Source organism: Galeopterus variegatus, unplaced genomic scaffold (genome assembly GCF_000696425.1).
Source record: "Galeopterus variegatus unplaced genomic scaffold, G_variegatus-3.0.2 Scaffold343, whole genome shotgun sequence".
NCBI classification, from domain to species: domain Eukaryota; kingdom Metazoa; phylum Chordata; class Mammalia; order Dermoptera; family Cynocephalidae; genus Galeopterus; species Galeopterus variegatus.
Window position 1 is genome coordinate 582,200 of NW_007726454.1, and position 23,756 is coordinate 605,955.

The window sequence follows — 23,756 nt, forward strand, 5'->3', positions numbered from 1 at the left end:
GTGGCCTCCTGCGCTGGGATCACTCGCCGCTCCCGCGTGCCCAGATCCCGCCGCCTGCCCCCCTAACCCCTACGCCGAAGGACTGCGCGCCCGCCGCCGCCCGCCTCTCGGCGCTCCCATGATCGCCCGGTGCCTTTCGGCTGTGCGAGGCCTCCACAGGTACCTCTCGGGCGCGAGTTAACCTTGACCGTGGGCAGGGCGGGGGCTTCTGCTTGGGCCGTGCTAGACGCCCCGGCCCAGCCATTCCCGGCCGCACCCCTACGACGCTCCTGGGACCTTCCCTCCCCGCATGGTCGACCCCTGAGGGGACACCTGGCGCGGCACCCTGGGGCCACCTTTCCCTCCTCCGCGCCCTCGGGAGGGCTTCCATTCCCCTTTGTTTGGGACTGCCTCAGCCGCGGTCAGCGATACTGATCACAAAATGAATTTCCCGGCCCAAAATGAATGCAGAAAGATGGTCCGGATGCGAAGATCATTTCACCTTCGCCCTCCTGCAGAACTGCAGAGCTGTCTTTAAAAGTGCCGCAGCTGTAGACTCGAATAATTCTTATCTGCCGGTCGCGCACGCCATTAGCATTCCAGCCGTTTAACATCCACACAAGATGAAACCAATTTGGTTTCGCTGCTTATTTCTGTCCCTGCTTTCTAATTTCCTCTTTATGTTCCTCCTCTCCCTAAAACAAACATTCTGCCACTTGCTGGGGCAAATTGGCTTGGCCCAACATGGAGAAAACTGCTCGGGCCCGGTTTGGGGCAGCTCGGCTGCTCTTTGGACTGCCGCCTAGCTCCCTAGCCACGCCCCTCGCTGAGAGCCCTAAGTTCTCGGCATGGATTCGCTGGTTTTCGGAAACAATGCCACCACCACCCCATTCCCAAGTCTGACCAGAGCTGTACATCCAAATGAAGATCCAATAGAAAAAAAGGAAATGTGTGCTTTTTGCTAGATATCTACAAAACTACTTTGGAACATTTCAGCATTTACGTTTTTTACAGTTTTCTATTGTACCTTCCCTCTCATCTGTGTGGAGCTTTGTGTTGCTCTGTCCTTGCAGTTATGGTGCATCCGGGGGACAATAGTAATTATAAAGAGTTAATGTGATGATTGTGACATATTTCATGCTGTCCTTTCTTGCTAGTCTCCATGCTGACGTGGTATTGCTGTCTAAATGCACACAACGCAGGTGTGAGAAGAGGGAATTAATATTCATATGACAGCAGTTTTCGAACTTCTTAGTTTTAAGACCCTCTCAAAAATTACTGAGGAGGTCGGGCCGGCCCGGTGGCGCACTGCGCTAGTGCGCCGCTTGAGAAGCGTGGCAGCGCTCCCACCGAGGGTTCGGATCCCACATACAGACCGGTTCCCGCTCACTGGCTGAGTGAGGTGCGGGGGCAACACCGAGGGTTGCGATCCCGTTGCTCGTCCCGGTCTGGTACGGGTGCGACACTGAGGGTTGCGATCCGTTGCTGGTCAGGAAAAAAGCCAAAAAGGAAAAAAATAAAATAATTACTGAGGACTGAGAGGTTCTGTTTATGTGTGTTATATCTGTCCATATTTACCGCATTAGAATTTGAAACTGGGAAAATTTTTAAGTATTAGTTTATTTACAAAACAGTAGTAAATGCATGACATGCATAAATAATGTTTTTAATAAAAAAATAACTACTTGTTTTTCATCCTTCCCCACCCCAAATCAGTGAGAAGATTGGCATTATAGTTTTTTCCTTTTTTTTTTTTTTTTTTGCTGTTTTCTAATTGTGATAAAATATAACAATTTACCATTTTAATCATTTTTACGTGTACGGTTCTGTGGCAACCATGAGCACTATTCAGAACTTTTTCATCATTCCAGACTGAAACTCTGAACCTATCACATAGTGACTCCCTGTCACTTCCTCCTGTGGTAACCACTATTTTTTCTGTCTCTATGAATTTGACTGTTCCAGGTACCTCACATAAGTGGAATTATACAATATTTGTCCTTTTGTGTCTGGCTTATTTCACTTAGCATAGTGTTTTATATAGTTCATCCATGTTGAAGATGTGTCAGAATTTCCTTCCTTTTTAAAGACGAATAATATTCCATCATACATACATACCACATTTTGTCCATTCCTCTCTCGATGAAGACTTGAGTTGCTTCCAACTTTTGGCTACTGTGAATAATGCTGCTGTGATCTTTGGTGTGCACGTATCTTTTCAAGTCTCTGCTTTCAATTCTTTGGGGTGTATAGAAGTGGAAATTGCTGGTTCATATGGTAATACTATGTTTAATTTTTTGAGGAACCACCATACTATTTTTATGTAAAATGGCTGTGCCATTTTACATTCCCACCAGCAATGCCCACATATTCCAATTTCTCCATCTCTTCACCAACACTTATTTTCTTGTTTTTTAATAATTATCCTAGGAGTGACATTGTCTTGTATTTTTTGGAAAACTAATGTGTGATTTCATAGGATAGCTGGATTCCTACATTTGCTTCTGCATTTAATCTTGTTGCACTGTTCTGTTTTGGTTTAAGGAAATAAAGAAAATTGCACCTCACACTCTCATATGTAGCAGGAACGAGAAGAATATTTTAATAACTTTTTAAAGATAAGCATGGATATTTTTTGATATCACACCAAAGTTTGACAAGTGATAGTTTTTTAAAGGTTAGTTGCAAAGTGGAATCTGAAACTATATCAATATTTTTCTTACTTTGTTACGTTAAAATCTACTGGTGTATCTTACACTTTGAATAGATCTTCTTGGGGGTAGAACATAGGTCTTCTGGAAATTACGGTTCACATGTAATACAGGTCTTCCTAATGTTAACATATTTCATTATATAATATCAAACAACACATTCCTTAATGTTCTCAGCCATCTCATCAGAAAAGTCTTCAAGTATTAGGAAGCTGTCAAGCTCACAGTGGCAGATATGGTTTTCCAAAATTCTAAGTTTCACTGAAAGCTGGAATTTTATCATTGGCAATGCATACTGTCAGTTGTTTTCCTTGAAGTGACAGCGTCACTTTGTTACATTTTTGTGTCTTTGTTTCTTACTTTGTTATATCTTTGACAGAATTTCTGCCAGATACTCACGTCTGAATAACCCTGGTTTGTCTGTCAGTTTTGTTCAAGTAAAAATGGTGTTCCATGAAAAAAGCAGTTATTTTCAGCTCACAATTCAATCAGTTGCACAGGTGCTTTTGATTTGAGCGACCAAATTCTCTGGACAGCCATTGTTTTTGTTGTTGTTGTTGTTGTTGTTTTTCTTTTTTTCACACTATACTTTATTTTATTTATTTTTTTTTGTTGTTGTTTTTTTTTTCTTTTTTTCACACTATACTTTATTTTATTTATTTTTTTATTTATTTATTTAATTTTAGTTGTTGTTGTTGTTGTTGTTTTTCTTTTTTTCACACTATACTTTATTTTATTTATTTTTTTATTTATTTATTTAATTTTATTTTGTCAATATACAATGTGGTTGATTATTGTGGCTCTGGACAGCCATTGTACTTAGGTATGCAGCAGAAGGGCTTTATGCACACCTGGCCACACATATATACTCAAGGATAGAGACTTAATAAAATTCATCATTTTTACTATTTCATCAAGGACAATCTAAAGTGAAATTAACATTATTTTTAGCATGAGTGCAGGGCAGTGAAGAATACAACTACTAATACTGTTTGGTGCCACTGCCTTGATTTGTGTTAAGGTGCCGACAGTTTTGTCCACAATTGCTTTTCACCCTCAGTACAAATGTCAACAACGTGAAAAAGAGAAATAGTGTCTTAGTATTATTATGAAAGATTTTTAACCTCACAGATTTTTTGAAAGTCTTAGGGACCCCTTCCCATACCTCTATGCCCAAGGTTGTGGACCCCATTTTGAGAAGTGCTGATATGTGGTATCCAGATTCTTTGTTTATGCAAGGAAGAAAATAAATATATAAAAAGCCATACAATTGTTACCTTGTTAGAAGCTGGCAATCTACCAGCTTATATATCAACTATTTTGTTGCTTAAGGGCATATATTGCAATTAGTCATCATATACAGTAGTAGTCCTTAGCCTAAGGCTTAAGTGACTTAATCACAGAATCTGCTCTTTGTTTCAAAATCTATATCCCCCAAAAGAGTTAATACTAGACAAAGTGGAGGGCCCTCTGTGTTCTCCTGATGTGTTTTTCCTCTTTCCTCTGACATTAAGAAGTTCATTTTGGTGTTATAGGAGCAACTAGGCTTTTGCTTAACTGACCTGTGTTTTCCCTTGGGTTTTCCTGTTGACAGAGCTGCTATACCCACTTCCCAAGGCCAGCATGGCAGCCAGGATCGTTGAGGGGGATGTATTAGTCTTTCTGTTGCTTATAACAAAATACCTGGAACTGGATGATTTAAAGAAAACAAAATTTATTGCTTACAGTTTTGGAGGCTAGGAAGTCCAAAGTCCAAGGAACACATTTGGTGAAGGCCTTAGTTGTGGTGACAGTGACACAGGGATCTCATATGGCAGAAGATGATGGAGCAGAGAGACTAACCTCTCATATGCTCTTCTTTTAAAGCACTCAGAACCATGCCCTTGACCACCATTATTAATCCATTCACTACTGCATGGTCCTACAATCTAATCATCTGTTCAAGGCTCCACCTTTCAGTTACCTTAATAGGATTATGTAATCCCCAACCCTCAACAGTCACAGTGGGAATTCAGCTTCTAATGTATGAATTTCCGGGACACAATTCACTCAATCCACAGCAGGATTATTAAGCCAATTTATTAGGAATAAGTGGACCAGGAATCTGTAGATTGGATTATAGTTGCTGTTCAACTACTTTGTGACCTTAAGTAAATCACTCACTCCCTTGGGTCTCTCCCAGGTTCCTTATTTTGTAAAGTGAAAAGGACTAGGCTAAATAACATCTAAGGTTTCTTTCAACTCTGTGTCACCATAGCAATCAAACCAGGAAAATTCCTCCTCTTATCTCAGATTGCACAGCATGTAAGTTAAGCAAAATCTAATGCCTGTTATAAAGTGAGGGATAGATGACATGGGTCAAAGAAGTAAATGGGAAGGGTGATTCAGTAGTATTTAGCCCAGATTACAGCTTTATTGGCCCTAGTTTCCCCATTCAATTAAAAAAAAAAAGAATAGCTTGGTTTTCAAAATTATTATAGCAATGCACATTCATTTTAGGAAACTTAGAAAATAGTGACAAGCAGAAGAAAATATTAAAAATACACATAATCCATCCAGAAGAGCCAGTTGTTAAGAGCTTCCAAAATCTCTTCAATGTAGACATTATTTTATGAATATAAGATTGCCATACTTTATATAATTTTGATACAAACATCCTTCTATCATATAAGTAGCTACAACATAGTCCATTTGGGGATGTGTATAATTTGATTAATCCCTACTTTCACCCATGCCAGCTGTTTCCAACTTCTTGCTGTGAGTAACAGTGCCTGGATAAACATTCTTATTAGTTTTTTTCCAAATTCTTAATTATTTTCTTAATATAAATTCTTTAGAAATAGAATCTGTACGTCAAAAGGCATGAATATCATCCAGTCCCTTGGTACTTCTTACCATATTCCACTCGAAAAAGTTTCTCACAAATTATACTCTGAGTATGTAAATGCCAGTTTCCCAAACCCTTACCAACACTGAGCACATAATTGTTTTTTATCTTTACCAGTTTCGTAAGTGAAACTTATAATATAATTTGCGTTTCCTTACATTTTTGTGAGGTTGTATTCAGTGAGTATAATTCCTTAACAAAAATTGAGGACTTGTGGTCTAGAAACCAAAGAAGTTAATTGTTTTCTGATTTGAAAATGTATTCATATGGAAAAATCTTAGAAAGTCAGAGAGGGCTGGCTGTTAGCTCAGTTGATTAGAGCAACGTGTTTTAACACCAAGGTCAAGGATTCGGATTGCCTTACCATTCAGACACCCCCCCCCCCAAAAAAAAAAAGGTCAGGCAAATTATATTCATAAGCTTAACAATATTTATGTATCTGACTGTAATTAGATAAAATTAAGATTGTCCCACTAAATCCAGTAGGTATAACCTCCAAAGTTTTAGGACAATGGTACTAGGGAAAAAAAAATAGTCTAATAAAGGGTTTTAAATTACAAATATCAAAAGCTAGTCAGAGATTGTTAAAATGGATTTAAAAGTTATAAAGGAGGATTTTTTTTGGTTGTTCCTCACCCCTGGTTTTGGTCAGAAACATCATGGTACTTCCTCACACTTAAATAGTACCATCTTTTTGGTTAAGACAAAGTACAGAAATTCCTTGGGGAGAAGCACATAGATTAAAGATATGAAGAACCAAGGAAATTGATGTTTATTGATGACGGGGTCTTCAAAAAGTTCATGGAAGGATTGATATTATCTTTTATTCCATTTTCCACGAAAATTTTGAAGTACCCACGTGTATATATATGTCAAGCTCTACGTTAAAAAGGGTATGTAGCATAGTAGACTAGATTATAGAAATCTGGATCCAGCTTACCTGAGTTTGAATGCTGTCTCTGCTGCTGGCCAGCACTGTGATTGTAAGCAAAGATGCTTACCTTCTCTGTGTCCGTTTCCTCATCAGTAAATTGGGGATTGACTGGCTAATTTCTTCATTTGCCAAATATTTATTGAGTGTCTATTATGTGCCAAACAGTATTGCAGGTCTAGGGATACAGCAATGGACAAAGCACAGAAAAATCCTTGTGTTGATGAAACTTACATTCTAGTGGGAGAGATAACTAAGGAAATATAGTAAAACATGAAAGGGGGACACTCAGTATGGATGGGAATGAAATTGTAGATAGAGTCAACAGGAAAGACCTACTGAGAAGGTGATACTTGAGTAATGATCTGACAGAAATGAGGGATTGTGTCATGTGAATACCTGAGGCAGAGCATTCCAAGTAGGAGGAAAAAATAGCAAATACCAAGGCTCCGAAAGCAGGAGTGTGCCTGGTGTGTTCTAGAAAGTGAGGAGGCCATGGTGACTATAATGGAATAAATGTCAGGCTGGTAAGTAGGAGATGAGAGAGAGACAAGGGAAAATTGTACTCACCTTTGTAAAGTGAGGGTGTAGGAAGACCAAAGCTGGGACTATTTGGCTGTCTTGCATGTGATCTGTCATCCTCCAGGAAACTACTTCTGGCTTGTTCTCATGGAGGTGGCAGGGTTTCATGAGAGAGAGTGGAAATATATAAGCCCTCTAGAACTTAAACCCTTGAAGCTGGATACCATCAATTCTGCCACATTCTGTTGGCTAATGCAAGTTACAAGGCTAGCCCATATTCAAGAAATGGGAAAACAGACTTGTCTCTTGATGACAGGAATAGCAAACTCACGTTGTAAGAGGCATAAATATGTAGAGGAGTGGAGAATTAAGGCCATTTTAACAATCATTCTACCACCTTGGCACATAATAAAATCTCAAAACTATTAGCTGTTATTTTTACTTTTGTGAATTGCCTAGTTTTATTTTGGGGGGTTTTAAATTGGGATTATTAATTCGTAAGAGCGCTCATAGATGTTGCAATTTTTATTTGTCTTTGAACTTCAGGGTAGATTATTATTGCTTTTTGCTTTTCTGTTTTTGCCCTTCAAAAGTTTAAATGTTTTATGTATTTCGGTATATCAGTCTTTTCCTTTATGACTTCTGCCTTTGGTCTCATATCTAGAAAGCCCTTCCTCACTCAAAGATTATAAATTTTTTAGATCACCTACATTTTCTTCTAGTACTTTTATATTTCATTTTTTACATTTAAACCCTTTTACCTGTCATGAAGGCTGACATTTTTTAAAAAGTTTTCTTCTGATTAAGTGAAACCAAAAGAAAGTCAACACAGAAACTCAAGAAGTATAAAAGAAAGTCCAGTTTATGAAATATGGGTTTCTAATTTGCCATAACTTACTCTGGAAGACTGTCTCATTCTACAAAAGAAAGTCAACACAGAAACTCAAGAAGTATAAAAGAAAGTTCAGTTTATGAAATATGGGTTTCTAATTTGCCATAACTTACTCTGGAAGACTGTCTCATTCTACCCACTCTGAGATTATCTATACCTCCTGCTCGGCATTCAAAAGGAAACCCTCATGTTTCCCAGCCATACTTGCTGGAATATCTAGTCCCATTTGTGATCAAGACCAAGAGGAAAATTCTGTTTCTACTTCACATCTTAGGAGAGTTGTAGTGACTAAAACAATCACAGCTTTCCAGTGAAACCTGCTTGCTACAATGTATGACATCCATACTGTAAGGGCTACATAGTTAGTTAGGTCTTATCATTCTAACACTGAGGTTTATACATCTATACATCTTTTAGGTTTTCATACCATTTTTTTTAAGGTCATAGCTTTCTTCTCTGCCAAGGTACAAAATAGAGAAACACACATTATTTATTTTAAAAAGTAATAGATGAATAATATTAGATTCTAATTACCAATTGGACAGCTCCTTTTGGAGTTCTCACAGTCACTTTTTCATTTTACAAGTATTTATTGAACACCTATTATATTGTTTTATTATGATATAAAAATCTCAATATTACCTTGTACTAAACTAAATTTACAGCATTGCCCTGTAAACCTGTGTATTAGTCTGTTTCTGTTACTTATAACAAAATACCTGGAAGTGGGTGATTTATAAAGAAAAATGACATTGCTTACAGTTTCTGAGGCTGGGAAGTCCAAAGTCCATCTGGTGGTGGTGTCAGTGACTCAGGAGTGGTTGCAAGATGGTGGAAGCAGAGAGAGAGACAGACTCTCCTCTTCTTTTGAAGTCCTCAGAACCACACCCCTGACCACCATTTTTAGTCTATCTGCCACTGCACAGTCCTACAATCCAAACACCTCTTCAAGGCTCCACCTTTCAATTACCGTAGTAGGATTTCCCACCCTCTTAAAAGTCACATTGGGGGCTAAGTTTCTAATACATAAAACTTGGGTACACAATTCAAGTTTCAGTGAGTTTTGGGGGGACGTAATTCAATCCACTACAACCTGCTCTTTTGCCATTGTTCTTTATCTCGATGTCACTATCAGAAGCCTGGGAGCCATTCCTTGCTTTTTTCTCTATTTCCTTTACTTTTTCCACCAACTACCATGTCCTAAATAGTCTTCAGATTCTTTCTCTTCTCTCTATTCCCAGCACCACCATCATATTCCAAACCCTCATCATAAATTCCAGCCTCGGGCCGGCCCGTGGCTCACTCGGGAGAGTGCGGTGCTGATAACACCAAGGCCCCGGGTTCGGATCCCATATAGGGATGGCCGGTTGGCTCGCTGGCTGAGCGTGGTGCTGACAACACCAAGTCAAGGGTTAAGATCCCCTTACCGGTCATCTTTAAAAAAATAAAATAAAATAAAATAAAATAAATTCCAGCCTCTTGCTTCCCACTAATATATTTTCCTTATGAAAACAGAGATCTTTGGGCCAAGCCCATGGCGCCGCGGGTTCGGATCCTATATAGGGATGACCGGTGTGCTCACAGCACTCACTGGCTGAGCATGGTGCGGCTGGTCTCAAAAAAAAAAGAGATCTTTATGAAATGCAAATGTAGCATGTCACACTCCAGTTTAAAATTAAGCTTGTCATTAACCTTAGGATAAAATCAAAACTCTTTCATATGGTTTATAAATCCCTGAACAGTCTGACTCCTCCTTAGCTCTTCCAGTTTCCCCTCTCACTCAGTGAACTCACTGCTTCAGCCAGGGCGTTTATGTCCTCGTCCCCTGGCCTTAAATTAACACATGCCCATCTCTTATTTGAAACATTCTTCTTTTCCCCACCTTTCCAGAGCCTGACTAATAGTTATTCATTTATCTTAAAAGTTGTTATGAAATATTAAACACAAAAAATGTAATATATATATAGAGAGAGAGATATGGTTCAAGAATGAAAAAAGTATATATTTAAAAGGGTATTTCTAGCATCTTTGAAGTCCCTTCATTACCCGTCTCCAGCCATATCCCTTTTCCTCATCCCAGAGATAACTGCTGTCCTGAATTTTGCATTCATTGTCCTCTTTCTTTTCTTTATAAATGTTACCACAAATGTAGGTTTCCCTAAGCAACATATGAATTTGTTTCTTTTTTTTTTTTTTTTTAAAGATGACCGGTAAGGGGATCTTAACCCTTTGACTTTGTGTTGTCAGCACCACGCTCACCCAGTGAGCCAACTGGCCATCCCTATATGGAATCCGAACCCATGGCCTTGGTGTTATCAGTACCACACTCTCCTGAGTGAGCCACAGGCCGGCCCATATGAATTTGTTTCACATGATGAAACTAGTTTCACATGATCATGGTTCATTTTTACTGTTGGAAGATCTTTGATAGTGTGACTATTCCAAAATTTACTATTGATTTTCTTGTCAATGAGTATTTGGATTGTTTCCATTTTTTTGCAATTACAAGCAATATTGCCATGAATATTCTTGTAATGTCTCCGGATACATATGTGCAAGGATAGAAACCTAAGAGAAAAATTACTGGGTTTTTGGATGTATACATTCTCAGCTTTACCAAATAATGCCCAATTTTTTCCAAAATGGTGATATGATACTAATTTACTACCTCTGCTCGTATAGTGTTGATGAGCAGCCATTGACCCACTGTCCTCAGCAGCTCTTGTCTTTTGCCAATCCAATGGTTGAAAGATGGTATCTCTTGGTTTTTATATATATTGTCATGTTTATTAATGAGTTTGAGCATGTTTTCATATTTATTTGCAGTTTGTATTTTATGCCTGTTCCTGTCTTTTGTCCATTTGCTTCTTGGGTTATCTTTTTCATTTTGATTTTAAGCACTATTTATATATTCTAGATATATATCTGTACCAGCCACTGAGCTAAACTCTTGGAATACAGCTGTGGACAAGACAGAAATTATCCCTGCCCTTCCAAGATTATGCCCTCACTCTAGTCAGGGAGTCAAAGAATAAACAAACAAATCTCTAAAATAGTAAGATTGTTAAAGATGCTGTCAATATCAGCTTAACTTACACTTCCTCAGGGTGAGCTTACCTGATTCCTCCTAAATTTGGTCTCTGAATCTTAAGTACTTTCATAGCACAAACATTATTATTTTGAGTGTTTGTCTTCCCCACTAGTTGACAAGTTTTCTAAGATCAGAAGCCTATTTTTTGTTGTTCATTTCTGTATCTCTAGAACTTAGCATGGTGTCATTACATAGTAGATGCTCAGTAAACACATTACTGACTGAGTGGATAAAAAGATGTTATCAGTAATAAGAACTGAAAATTCAGTGTTCACTACTGATATCTAAGGAGTACAGACCTAGATTTAACATTTCAGTATTGTCGGTTATATAGTCATTCACTCATAACACAGTGACTGAGTACAGCTACTGTATGCAAGGGACTGTGCTAAATAAGTATCACAAGGATAGATGTATAAAGAAAACTTAGATCCTATTTGCAAGGCACTTAGGTTAGTATTATTTGTTTGTTGAAATTTATTTTATGTTCCCCTTTTTACCAAAATTAGTTTGGGATTGCTTGACTTAAAAAAAATGTACATTAAGATTAATAAGGCCGGCCTATGGCTTTGTGAGATAAATTTGTCACATGGATGCATTGTATAGGGGAAATTGAGTAATGCAATGAATAATTGCCTAAAAAAATACTTTCATAACAAATGCAGAAGTAGATTTCATAGGGCTATTTTTTGTTTGTTTGTTTGATAAAAGGCCAAGGCAATACAGCCTAGTAAGGATTATAAGTCACATACATAAATAATTAGAATACAAGGTAGAAGGTGATAAGTACCACAGAAAGTAATAGAAAAGTTGGTATGGGAGTTCAGGGGAGAGAGATTACTTCCAGGATAGAAAGAAAGGACAAGGACATAATTATGTGTTGCAACTGGGCCTGGAAGGAAGGAAAGATTTGGACATGTGAAGATCAGGAGGAGGGTGTTCTCTAATCACCTGACTAATTTCTAGACTTAAAAATAGCACACAGAGTAAGCTGAGTGCCCAAGGCAAAGATGCACAAAACTAATGAAAATAACTCCAAGAAAGGGAACGTGCTGTGCTGCAAACCATGTGGACTTTGAAGGCAGACCTGGGTTCAAGTGCTTTTGTAGTCCCACTAAGTCTGTCTCTTCAACCCTAAAATAGAGATAACATCAAATACCTCCCATAATTTTTATAAAGATTGCAGGAATTCATGTGTGGAAATATCTAGTGCACTGCTTGATATCACATAAATATGTTATAAATTATAATTTCCCCTTTTTCATTCAAGTAGAAAAAAGTAGTCCTAAAGACCTGGATATAAAGAACTGGCTTTTTGTGGCTGATGAAAATACAAATGCTTTATCACTGACAAGGAGAAGCATATAGATGACCTACTGATAAAATTTTCAGTTTACTCCTAGTAAAGTCTAAGTAAAGTTGAAAAATTAAAGTTCCAGAGTATCTCTACTCACTAGAACACCAATCCAGTAAGGTGACATTTAATAATATTAAATATGAAATCTTGTATTTAAGAAACAAACCACTTTTGTATAAGAGCAGGATAATGTAAGAGCAGCACCTAGGAAAAAACTTAGAACCTTGAGTTGTTTCCAAATTTAGTATGATTTAGCAGATTGATGTGGCTGCCAAAGAACAAGAGAAGAGTCACTGATCAGATGACACTTTAGGGGTGTTAGTTGCCAGATTCAGTGGACACTTTCCAGTCCTAACTTTTCATGGTCTCCATGTAACATTTACACTGTCAGCTCTACCTTCTTGCTTGACTTCCAGAAAAACAAATTCTTAATTTTTCTCTCCTTCAAATTTCTTTTAAGCTTCCTGACATCTGCCCCTCAATTGCTGGCTTTTCCCAAGTTTCTATTCTCAATTTCTGCTGTAAATCTCTTTTCTGTCTCCTCTCCTTGAGCCTGCATTCATGCTCAAGTCTCTTCCACACACCCTCCTGTCTGAAACATTCCCTCAGTCCATATACAATGCAGTCTTTTCTTTTTCAGACTCCTCCGCTGTTATTTACATATTCTCCTTAGGCCATCCAGTCTATTTTAACAATTGTACATCTGAACACATCCCTATCTGTGTCTCCCACCTAGAATCCTCTCCTAATCTTCAGGTTAATATATCCAATTGCCAAATCAACACATTTCCATACCCTGAGATATCTCAAGACACTAAAAATCAACGTCTGAAACTTAACTAATAACATTTCCCCAAACCTGACCTTGCTTGCTCCTGTGTTTTCTATTGTCCGGTGGCAAATTTGTTTCGTCAGTAATACCATCATCCACTTTGCACCCAAACTAGAAATTCTACTCTATGGTGTCTTTTGTTTCACAAAGTCCTGCCAGTTTTACCTCTTGAATATTTCTTGAATCCATTGTTTGCTCTCCCTCTCCTACTACCACTTTTCATTCTCATTGTTCATCTGTATCACTGCAGCCTCCTATCTGATCTCCTTTGCCCCTAAAATCGCCCTTCCACACCTCCCACTGCTACCAGAGTGCCTACCTAAAATAAGATCTCAGCCCCTCACTGACACTTTCTGTTGTGTACAGTATAAAGTTTAAGCTCTCTAGCATGACGTGAAAAGACCCCATGGAATCTGGCCAGTCAACCTCTCCAACCTCATCTCTGTCCACTTCTCACTTCTAAATTCTAAATTGGTTGTAATTCGTAGAATGCACTATGCCAGTCATGGAAATTACGGCTTTGCTAGTCTTATCCGCTCTTCCAGGTTTACTCTCTTGCTTTTCTACCCCACCCCATCTTTTTCTGGATAATTATGCCCCCCTCCAAGAAGCTTTCTCTGATTCCCCAGTTTGAGTTGAATATTTTTCTTTATCCGACCGTAAGGACTTGTGTAAAATAATTCTATAATTGCATTTACAACACTATATTGTCATCTGTGTCTGATACATGTAAGTGATCAGTATTTGTTAAATAAATTCCAATGTGTTTCTTTGCCATACTAACCAGTAAGTTCCTTGAGGCCTTGTTCATCTTTTGTCTTTAGCAAGTAGCTCTGTGCTGATAACTTTCTTCTGTGATCCTGACGCCTACTACCTATTTCCACTTGGGTATCTCACTGGCATCACAAACTCAATATCTAAAATTCAATGCATGTAAGGTTCTTATTTCCACCAGACTCTCACCCTTCCCCACAAAAATGTAAAAAGAAAGAAACATTCTCACCTGCTTCTCCTGACTCCTCTAGCTTGGTGATTGGCTCTAACACTCATATCCATGCAAAAGCAGAAACGTGGGCATCATCTAGCAGTCCTCTCTCTTCCCACCTTCACTCCAAGTCATGTTGAAGTCGCTGTGGAAAGTAGTATCAGGCTAGATGGCCACCAGGTCTAAAATTTGATTATTCTGTTGGTAACCAAAAGCTTGACTTACATAAATCAATACAACATTTTTATGTAGAAAGAGGCAGCTTAGTAAATAGTAAAGATTTCAGGCTCTGGAATGAGATTTTCTAGTTAACAGCCCAGATCTACCACTTAGCTATGTGACTTGGGGATAATTAACTCAACATTTCTCCACCTAAGTTTCTTCATCTGTAGAGTAAGGAATAAGCGAGATTATGAATAAAAGCACATAGTGCATGAGCATAATAAGCACTTCATAAGTAAGTGAATGACCTTGTATTATATTCAAGTAAGTGTTTTCCTTTGGTTTCAATGCGACATCCAAATCTAAAGGACCTAAGGTTGGTAATTATTCATCTTTCATCTTTGTTAGGAAATTTTCTTAAAAGGCTGCCTTTTATCTTTTATAAGGTGAGGAAGCTCTCCTCCCTGCTTTAAAGAGTAACCTTACTCAGTATCTTCATGTACTATAGAAATAGAAGGTGTCATGGTTATTTTTCTTTCTCACATATACTGTTGATATCATTCTCACATGAGTAATGACAGTTGTTGGCTTCTAGGGTTTGCTGTGCCAAGCCAACAAGAGAATTGGGACATGGCATGAATCAACATGGTGCCACAAAGGCCATATCCTTTCATTGTGCCCCTGCCTGTCTCAACAAGAACAGGAGAGAATAAAGAAAAGTAGCAGGAACTGATGATATGTTAGGTTCATAGCTGTGGGCAACTTGAAGAGAATGGCAGAGTTGCCAATGTGATAGTGTGATTGTATAGTATTTAACAGCATTTGACTCTGGAGCAACACTGCCTGGGTTACTAGCCCTTTCTATCTGTGTGACCTTGAGTAAGTTACTTAAACTCTGTGCCTTGGTTTCATCATCTCTGAAAATGGGAATAATAATAGAGTCTATGTCACAGTGTTGTTGGAAGGACTAAATGAATTAGTATATGCAAAGCACTTAGAACAGTGCCTGTTACATGAATGTTTGACATCATCATCATCATTATTATTGATGGCAGTGGTAGTGGTGGTTGGCAGTGGCCAAACAGAGCCAAGGAGGCCTATCTGGTAACTAAGGGAAGTAGCTCACCAGCTACGTGATTGCTACACTCAAAGTTGCCAGGCTCAAGTTCTAGATACGCTGGAGAATGGTACTGAATCTTCTCTAACCATCTATTTCCAATGTAGCATTCACTATCTCTGCAGTTTAGTAAAATGCTCAAGTCTGGGCCCATAGTCATCTGTAACTTAATATCACTGGGTACATCCTACAGTAAACGATTTGAGCAACCTAGATTTTAAGACACTTTCCAACTGTGAATTTGTGAATCTTCATTTACTGGTCAAATATATTTTTTCTTACTTCTGCTCTAATTTTCCCCTTGGGGTTTTCTCCATTTATTATCCTTTTTAATATGCTTGTCAGCATGACTTTTTAGTGTTGAGTTCATACATATTTCAGACCACATGTTCGAATTTAGAATAGCAACTAGAGCTAGGCACATAAACAGTTATTAAATACATTTAAAATTTTTTTATTATGTAAATTTTCTTTCTTTTTTTTTGGCAGCTGGCTGGTATGGGGATCTGAACCCTGGACCTTGATATTATATAACACTGCTCTGTAACCAACTGAGCTAACCGGCCAGCCCACCAAGTAAATTTTCAATCATAAACAAAAGTAGAGAAGTTATATAGTGAACCTCTCCATCACCAAGCTTCAAAATTGTCAGCTGATGGCCAGTCTTTTTTCATCTACTACTTCACCCCAGTTGTTTTGAAATATATACCGAGCACTGTATTATTTTAATCATAAGTATTTCAGTATGTAACTCTTACAGATAAAGCATTTTTTTCTTTTTTTATTTAAATAAATATATTTTTATTTTTTTAATTGACAGATGTTATATGTATTTATTGTATACACCATGATGTTTTGATGTGTTCATACACTGTGGATGACTAAATCTAGCAGATTAACATAGGCATTACCTTACATAGTTATCATTTTTGTGGTAAGAACACTTTACATCTACTCTCTCAACATTTTTCAAGAATACAATATATTGGGGGGTGGAAGGGTATGGACAGGGAAAAGGGAGATGTTGGTCAGAGGCTACAAAATTCCAATTAGACCTGAGGGATAGGATCTGATGATCGATTACACAGCATAGTGACTATGGTTAATAATAATGTATATTTCAAAACACCTAAAAGAATGGATTTTAAATAATCTTACCACAAAGAAATAAGTATTTGAGGTGATGGATATGTTAATTAGCCTGATTTGATCATTCTAGTGTATACATGTATCGAAACATCATATTGTATCCCATAAATATATATAATTATATTGTATCCCATAAATATGTACAATTATAATTTGTCAATTAAAAATAAAATAAAGCTTTTAAAAAATACAATATATTGACAAATATAATCACCATGTTGTACAATACATCTCTTGAACTTATTCCTCCTATTTAACTGAAATTTTGTATCGTTTCACCAACATCTTCCCAACCCTCCCTCCCCACCCCCGACCACCCCACCCCCCGGTATCCACCATTCTACTCTCTATTTCTGTGAGATCAACATTTTTAGATTCCACATACAAGTGAGATCATGCAGTGTTTGTCTTTCTATGCCTGGCTTATTTCACTTAATGTCCTCCAGGGTCATCCATGTTGTTGCAAATAATAGGACTTCCTTCTTTTTCGTGGCTGAATAATATTTCATTGTGTATATACACCACATTTTCTTTATCCATTTATCAATTGATGGGCACTTAGGTTGATTGATACCTTGGCTGTTGTGAATAGCGCCACAATAGAGTGCAGATATCTCTTTGATGTACTGATTTCATTTCTTTTAGATAAATACTCAATAGTGGAATTGCTGGATCGTTTAGTACTTCTATTTTTAATTTTTTGAGAAACCTCCATACTGTGTTCCATAATGGCTGTATTAGTTTACATCCTTACCAACAGGGAGTGAGGGTTCCCTTTTCTTCACATCCTCGCCTACATTTATCTTTCTTCATTTTGACAACAGCTATTTTAAGAGGTGTGAGGTGATCTCTCATTGTGGTTTTAATCTGCATTTCCCTGACGATTACTGGTTTTGAGCATTTTTTCATATACCTGTGGCCATCTGTACATCGTCTTTTGAGAAATACATGTTCAGATCTTTTAACCATTATTTAATTTGGTTATTTTCTTGCTAATGAATTGTTTGAGTTCCTTATATATTTTACATATTAACCCCTTGTTAGATATATGGTTTGCAGATATTTTCTTCCATTCCATAGGTTGTCCTTTCACTCTGTTGATTATTTCCTTTGCTGTGCTTTTTAGTTTTATGTAATCCCACTTGTCTATTTTTGCTTTTGTTCCCTGTGCTTTGGGAGTCATAGCCAAAAAATCATTGCCCAGACCAATGTCATGGAGCTTTTCCTCTATGTTTTCTTCTGGTACTTTCATATTTTGGGGTCCTTTAAGTCTTTAGCGTGTGTGTGTGTGTGTGTGCGTGCGTGCATGCGTGCGTGCGTGTGTGTGTGGCTGGCCAGTACTAAGACTGAACCCATAACCTTGGTGTTAGCACTGTGCTCTAACCAACTGAGCTAACTGACCAGCCCACTTTAATCCATTTTGAGTTGATTTTTGTATATATAGGGGGAGACAGGGATTTAATTACATTATTCTGCCTGTGGATATCCAGTTTTCTCATTACCATCTGCTGAAGAGACTATCCTTTCCCTATATGTGTGTTCTTGGCCCCTCTGTCAAAAATCAATTGGCTGTAAATGGGTGGATTTGGGGGCTCTATATTCTCTTCCATTTATGTATGTGTCTGTTTTTATACCAATACCATGCTGTTTTAGTTACTATAGCTTTGTAGTATATGAGGGCACTTCAAAAAGTTTATGGAAAGATTTGTAGTATGTTTTAATTCTGTTTTTCTATGAGCTGTATTTTTCTTGTCTTTTTTTCTTTGGCAGCTGGCCTGGTAAGGGGATCCAAACTCTTGACCCTGGTGTTATCAGCACCAATTGAGCTAATTAGCCAGCCCTTACCATGAACTTTTTGAAGTATCCTCATATTTTGAAGTCAGGTAGTGTGATGCCTCCAGCTTTGTTCTTTCAGCTCAAGATTGCTTTGGCTATTTGGAGTCTTTTGTGGTTCCATACGAATTTTAAGATTTTTTGTATTTCTGTGAAGAATATCACTGGTATTTTGATAGGGATTGCATTGAATCTGTAGATCACTTTGTAAAGAATTTTTTCAAAAACACATAATCACGGGCCGGCCCGTGGCTCACTCGGGAGAGTGTGGTGCTGATAACACCAAGGCCACAGGTTCATATCCCATATATAGGGATGGCCGGTTAGCTCACTGGGTGAGCATGGTGCTGACAACACCAAGTCAAGGGTATCCCATATATAGGGATGGCCGGTTAGCTCACTGGGAGAGCATGGTGCTGACAACACCAAGTCAAGGGTTAAGATCCCCTTACCAGTCATCTTTTTTTTAAAAAAAAAAAACCACATAATCACAATACTATTGTCACATGTAAAAAAAATAAGCATTTGTTTGTGATTGAACCAGTCTTGAAAAGCAAACTAGCTATGAGCCAGGCCTCTCATCATTCACACAACAAAATATCCATGAATAGATATAAAAAAAAATTAAAACGAGCATGTGTACTGTATTAAATAATGTGCTGAAAAAGGAGAGTCTCTCTTCTGAGTAATTTAATAAGGATTTCAATTCTGGAAAGTATGCCCCAAACACCAGTTAAATGTGCCAAAAGCAATTTGTTCATGCTTCTAGTGAAAAATAAAAGTAGAATGTCTTTTCTGAGTTGTGGTTTTCCGTGTGTGTGTATAGGCCCTGTATTAATGAATTATTAAAGAACTTTTGATTTCATTTATGAAGGAGTGCTTGATTTTAGATGGCTCTGTGGTCTCAAGTGGCTTTAGTTAAGCCAACTGTAGGATTTAAGAAGAGAAATCTTTTAATCTTCATTTATGATAAATGTATTTAGAACCCGTAATTATTAAACCAGTTCTGTTGTACACAAAATTAGGAGGAAATTAATTAGATTATATCTTTTCTTACTTATTTTTTAGGACCTGAGATTTTTCTGTTTCATTCATTATAACTTCATAATACGAACCTTTTCTAAAAGATCTATTTGTCAAAGGTAGAAATATTACAAATATTTCTAGTGCCACACAGTTACTCATATCACCTTAAAGAGTACTCTCTAACATGTTTTATTCTTATTCATATTTCTCAGAAGAGACAATTTTGAAGAGTACCTTTTCATTCATTTACCATGAAATTTAGAAACAAAAATTTATTTCCATTACATTACAAAATGTAAAGTAAAATTATGTTTTTCTTTTTTTAAACGAAGCATGAACATTTTTAGGAAGAGTTGGAAGTAGATTATTGTTTATTCCTAGGGGAGTCTCTGTAATTTGCTTGACTTTTAAGTCTTACTAATAGAGGAAGTTGAACACATTGAGGCTATACTAATATGTGGCACATAGTATATTTTCACTATGTAAGAGCAAGAGTGGACCATTAAAGTTGCGCTGGTCACTCAAGTCATCAAATTTAAATGCTACTTTTGTCAGTACAAAAAAAGGAACTGTACAATGAAATAAAATTGGTAATGCTTTTGGCTTTATCAGACAATAGAGGGTACTCAGAGTAAAGACCAGAATGTCTCCATTCTGTTTAGGGCAGTTGTTCTCTGTACTCAAAATAGTTGTAGCTGAGTTCAGTGTATTTTTTTGTTGTTGTTGTAAATAGCTGTTTATAGGAACTGTACTATGCAACAGAAGTTTGAAAGCTCAGTGTTTTCTTAATTTTTTTTTTCGTTCTACTAAACAATTTTTGCCCAGTCCAAAATATTACTTTGCTACACCAGCAGGTGGAAGCAAGAGCAGTCGAATTGTAGTACTTTGCTTTCCAAGTGCACTGGCATGTCCTGTAGATTATCTTTCCATGACTCAAAATATCTTTATGATATATCTCTTACTTAAGTACTTTTCTTCAGCTACTCTATAGTTGTGGCACCTTCTTTTGATTGCTTTATCACTTGCCTTATTTACTTGGTGTTTTATACTGAACTTAGTAGTTGTTCTAGGACATACTAATTTTTCATAACTTTTCTATACTCACTGATTCAACAGTTAAAACACATATGGTATATGCTGAACACAATCTTCCCTTTGCCAATAGATACAAAAATGACTAAGATGTGGACACATTTCCAAAGAGCTTATTTATATTCTAATAAAATTAGAAGGAAAACATTTTCATTCCTCCCCTGACCTGGCAGAGCAGATCAGTCAGCCTTGCTGGTGTATCTCCAACCAAGCTATGGCTCACATTGTGTAGTGATAAGTTTCAGTATTCACACAGACTAATTCATTCAACAAATATTTACTGAGTACCAGTCACTATATAGGGACTTTACTTTTTTTTCTTTACAGATAAAGAAGGCCAAAACAATCTTCAGAAAAAGGGTCATTCATTTTAAAAAATTTTAATACAGGTTGTATTGAACAACAATTGACTTCTAGACCCTAAAATATCAAACTCAAGGAATTTTTAGTTAGAAGCAGCTAATGTCAGTAATGTTTCCTGGAGCGTGCTTAGAAGACTTCCACAAATTCTGGTTGAAATAAAATAAGAATATGATACTCTAGATCAATTCTATTATCTGTTTATTAGTAGCCAATAAAAATAATAAAATAACCATTTTAGACAAAGGGTGTAAAAGAAAGAGAAGAGCCAAGTTCTAAGGTTATATATACATATGTGTATGTATAGAGTGAGAGAGAAGAACCTTATAATTATGGAAAACAAAAAAGAATGACCCCAGAATGTCTTGCAGGATTTAGCAGTCACCAGTATTCAGTACTGTCCTTAAGCCCCACCTGTCCATCATCTTAATCCATTGTACATCAGAAATTTCAGTCTCAACTGAAGGATTTTGTTTTCATCATTGGCTTGGTTACGAAAATCACTGAGAAGTTACAGTCTGAATCTAACCTATTTTAACCCTACCTTCCATCCCTGCGCACACTATTAAATCCATGCACCCACAATACCTCAAACAGCTGTCTTATAAGGTTGGCTTGGTTACGAAAATCACTGAGAAGTTACAGTCTGAATCTAACCTATTTTAACCCTACCTCCCATCCCTGCGCACACTATTAAATCCATGCACCCACAATACCTCAAACAGCTGTCTTATAAGACTCAGGCAGCTTGGAAGTCTCATCCTCACTGAAGTCTTTCCTAGACTCTCCAAGGCAGAGTTACTTTCTCTGTCCTTCACATGCCTCATCACTTTATTCATACAGAATTTGCGACCTGTTATTCTAACCTGTCTCTTTCTCTGTTTCTCCCTCACAAGTCTGTCTATAAGAGTAACTTGCTCTGTCCTGTATGATCCACATTGCTTTATTCATACAGAATTTGCTACCTGTTATTCTAACCTTTCTCTTTTTATGTTTCTCCTTCACAGGTCTGTAAGCTTCTGAAGGGTAATAACTACGTCTTATTCACCTTTGTAACTTCAGTAAATATTTGCTGAAGGAATGACTGAATCAACTTACTTATTTCATGGAATATCTCTTTATAATGACCTTTTTTTCTTTTTAACCTAGTCTACATTGTAGGCATAATTCCAGATGATGGTAACAAGTCACTATCTCTTATTTGAGAAATCACAAAGGAATAAAGAACCAGCATTTATTGCATAGAAAGTTTTCTTAGAATACCTCAGCTGAACCTTATCAATGAGAAATGTAGATTATTTGTTTCCTGAGTACTTTAAGAGTTTGCTACTTCCTGGGAGTAGACTTTTTCAAGTGGTTTATTAATTACTTAAGAACAGCTAATTAAAGGGCTATGGAGAAGAAAGACCTGGGTGCAAAGGGCAGCCATCCAGGTAGTCGCAGTTTGAGTTGTTTTACTCTTTGGAAATGGGTGACTAAAAGCTGCCCAAGCCTACATGGCCTGTTTTTCAGAGCTGAATGAAAACTAAAGTGGGGCACTCCTCCACAGCCCTTGCAGCAAGCTCCCAAGGAGTGGTACAGATATCAAATTAGACAAGTGATGTAAGTTTATATGCTTTAATCCACCTTATTCTCTCCCCATTAAAAGCAGGGTAGAAAATCAGGAAAGTATAATTGGCGAGATATTTGAGGTTGTTCTTTTCTGGGATGTAGCTGCCACATCAGTATAGCGTAGTAAAGAGTATGAGCTCTGGAGTCAGGCCTGGGTTTGAATCCCAGCTTCACACCCTGCTGTAAGGCCTTGACAAGCTACTTTATTTCTCCATAGAGAGTAAAGTTGGGTGGTTAATACCTGTCTCTTGGCTTGTTGGGAGGATTAAATAAGAAAATGCATGTAAATGCTTAGTGTAGTGCCTGGCATGTTCGTAGCCTCTTAAAAAATATTAGGGTTGATGATGATACACATCAGTCATGTGTGACAGGTTTCTAGCTCAGGTGCCTGAGTGGAGAGTGGCTTACTGACTTGGGAATTCGTAGCCTCTTAAAAAATATTAGGGTTGATGATGATACACATCAGTAATGTGTGACAGGTTTCTAGCTCAGGTGCCTGAGTGGAGAGTGGCTTACTGACTTGGGAATTCATGAGAAAGATCAAATGTTGAACATGTTGCATTTGAGATGTCTGTAGTTCTACAACTCCAGCTAGAGATGTGGATGATGGCTATAGATGACTATATTTGGCCATTGAAGCCTTGGGAGTGGAAGGCATCTCAAAAAATGAATAAGTAAAGTGAAAAGAGAACAGCAAGCACAGAATCATGGGAGACATCAACTTTTGTGGGTGACTACAGGAAGAGAAGTCAGCAAAGGGGACTGAGAAAAAGTGATCAGAAAAGTGGAAGAGGAAGCAAGAAAGGCAAAATGACCTTGCCAAAGCACTTTTAGCGGAATAGTATGGAAGAATTAGTGATAGGCAAGGAGGTAGAGAAAGTAAGTGGGAAATTTGCAGGGTGCAAAAGCTGAAAACCATAGGTTGGGGGATACATTTTTCTCTAAGAGAAAGAAGGCAGGAATGGGTACATTTATTATACTTAACTGTATGAAAATGTCAACTCATTCTGTGTTTACATTTTCTGTGAACTCAGAAACCAAGCTAAAGTGGCCTCTCTGGACATTAAATCTTCATAGTCTACTAAAGATTATCAAAAGTAACAATTCTGGGGGCCGGCCTGGTGGCGCACTGGAGAGTGCGCCGCTTGGGAGTGCAGAGGCGCTCCCGCCGAGGGTTCGGATCCCATGTGGAGACCGGTTCCTGCTCACTGGCTGAGCG

General features: G+C 37.7%; 1 protein-coding gene across 3 annotated transcripts in view; it reads left to right on the plus strand.

Moving 5' to 3' along the window:
* The first annotated feature begins 6 nt into the window (after positions 1-6).
* Positions 7-23,756, plus strand: part of NLN (neurolysin (metallopeptidase M3 family)) — a 111,263-nt gene continuing 87,513 nt past the window's right edge. For 2 of the 3 annotated variants that reach the window (XM_008567773.1, XM_008567772.1), the window contains exon 1: positions 85-159. In XM_008567773.1, the coding sequence (XP_008565995.1) occupies positions 119-159 (41 nt within the window). In that variant the 5' untranslated portion in view covers positions 85-118. Of the gene's footprint in view, positions 160-23,756 lie in introns of all 3 variants that reach the window. The other variant, XM_008567770.1, reaches the window with a different exon arrangement.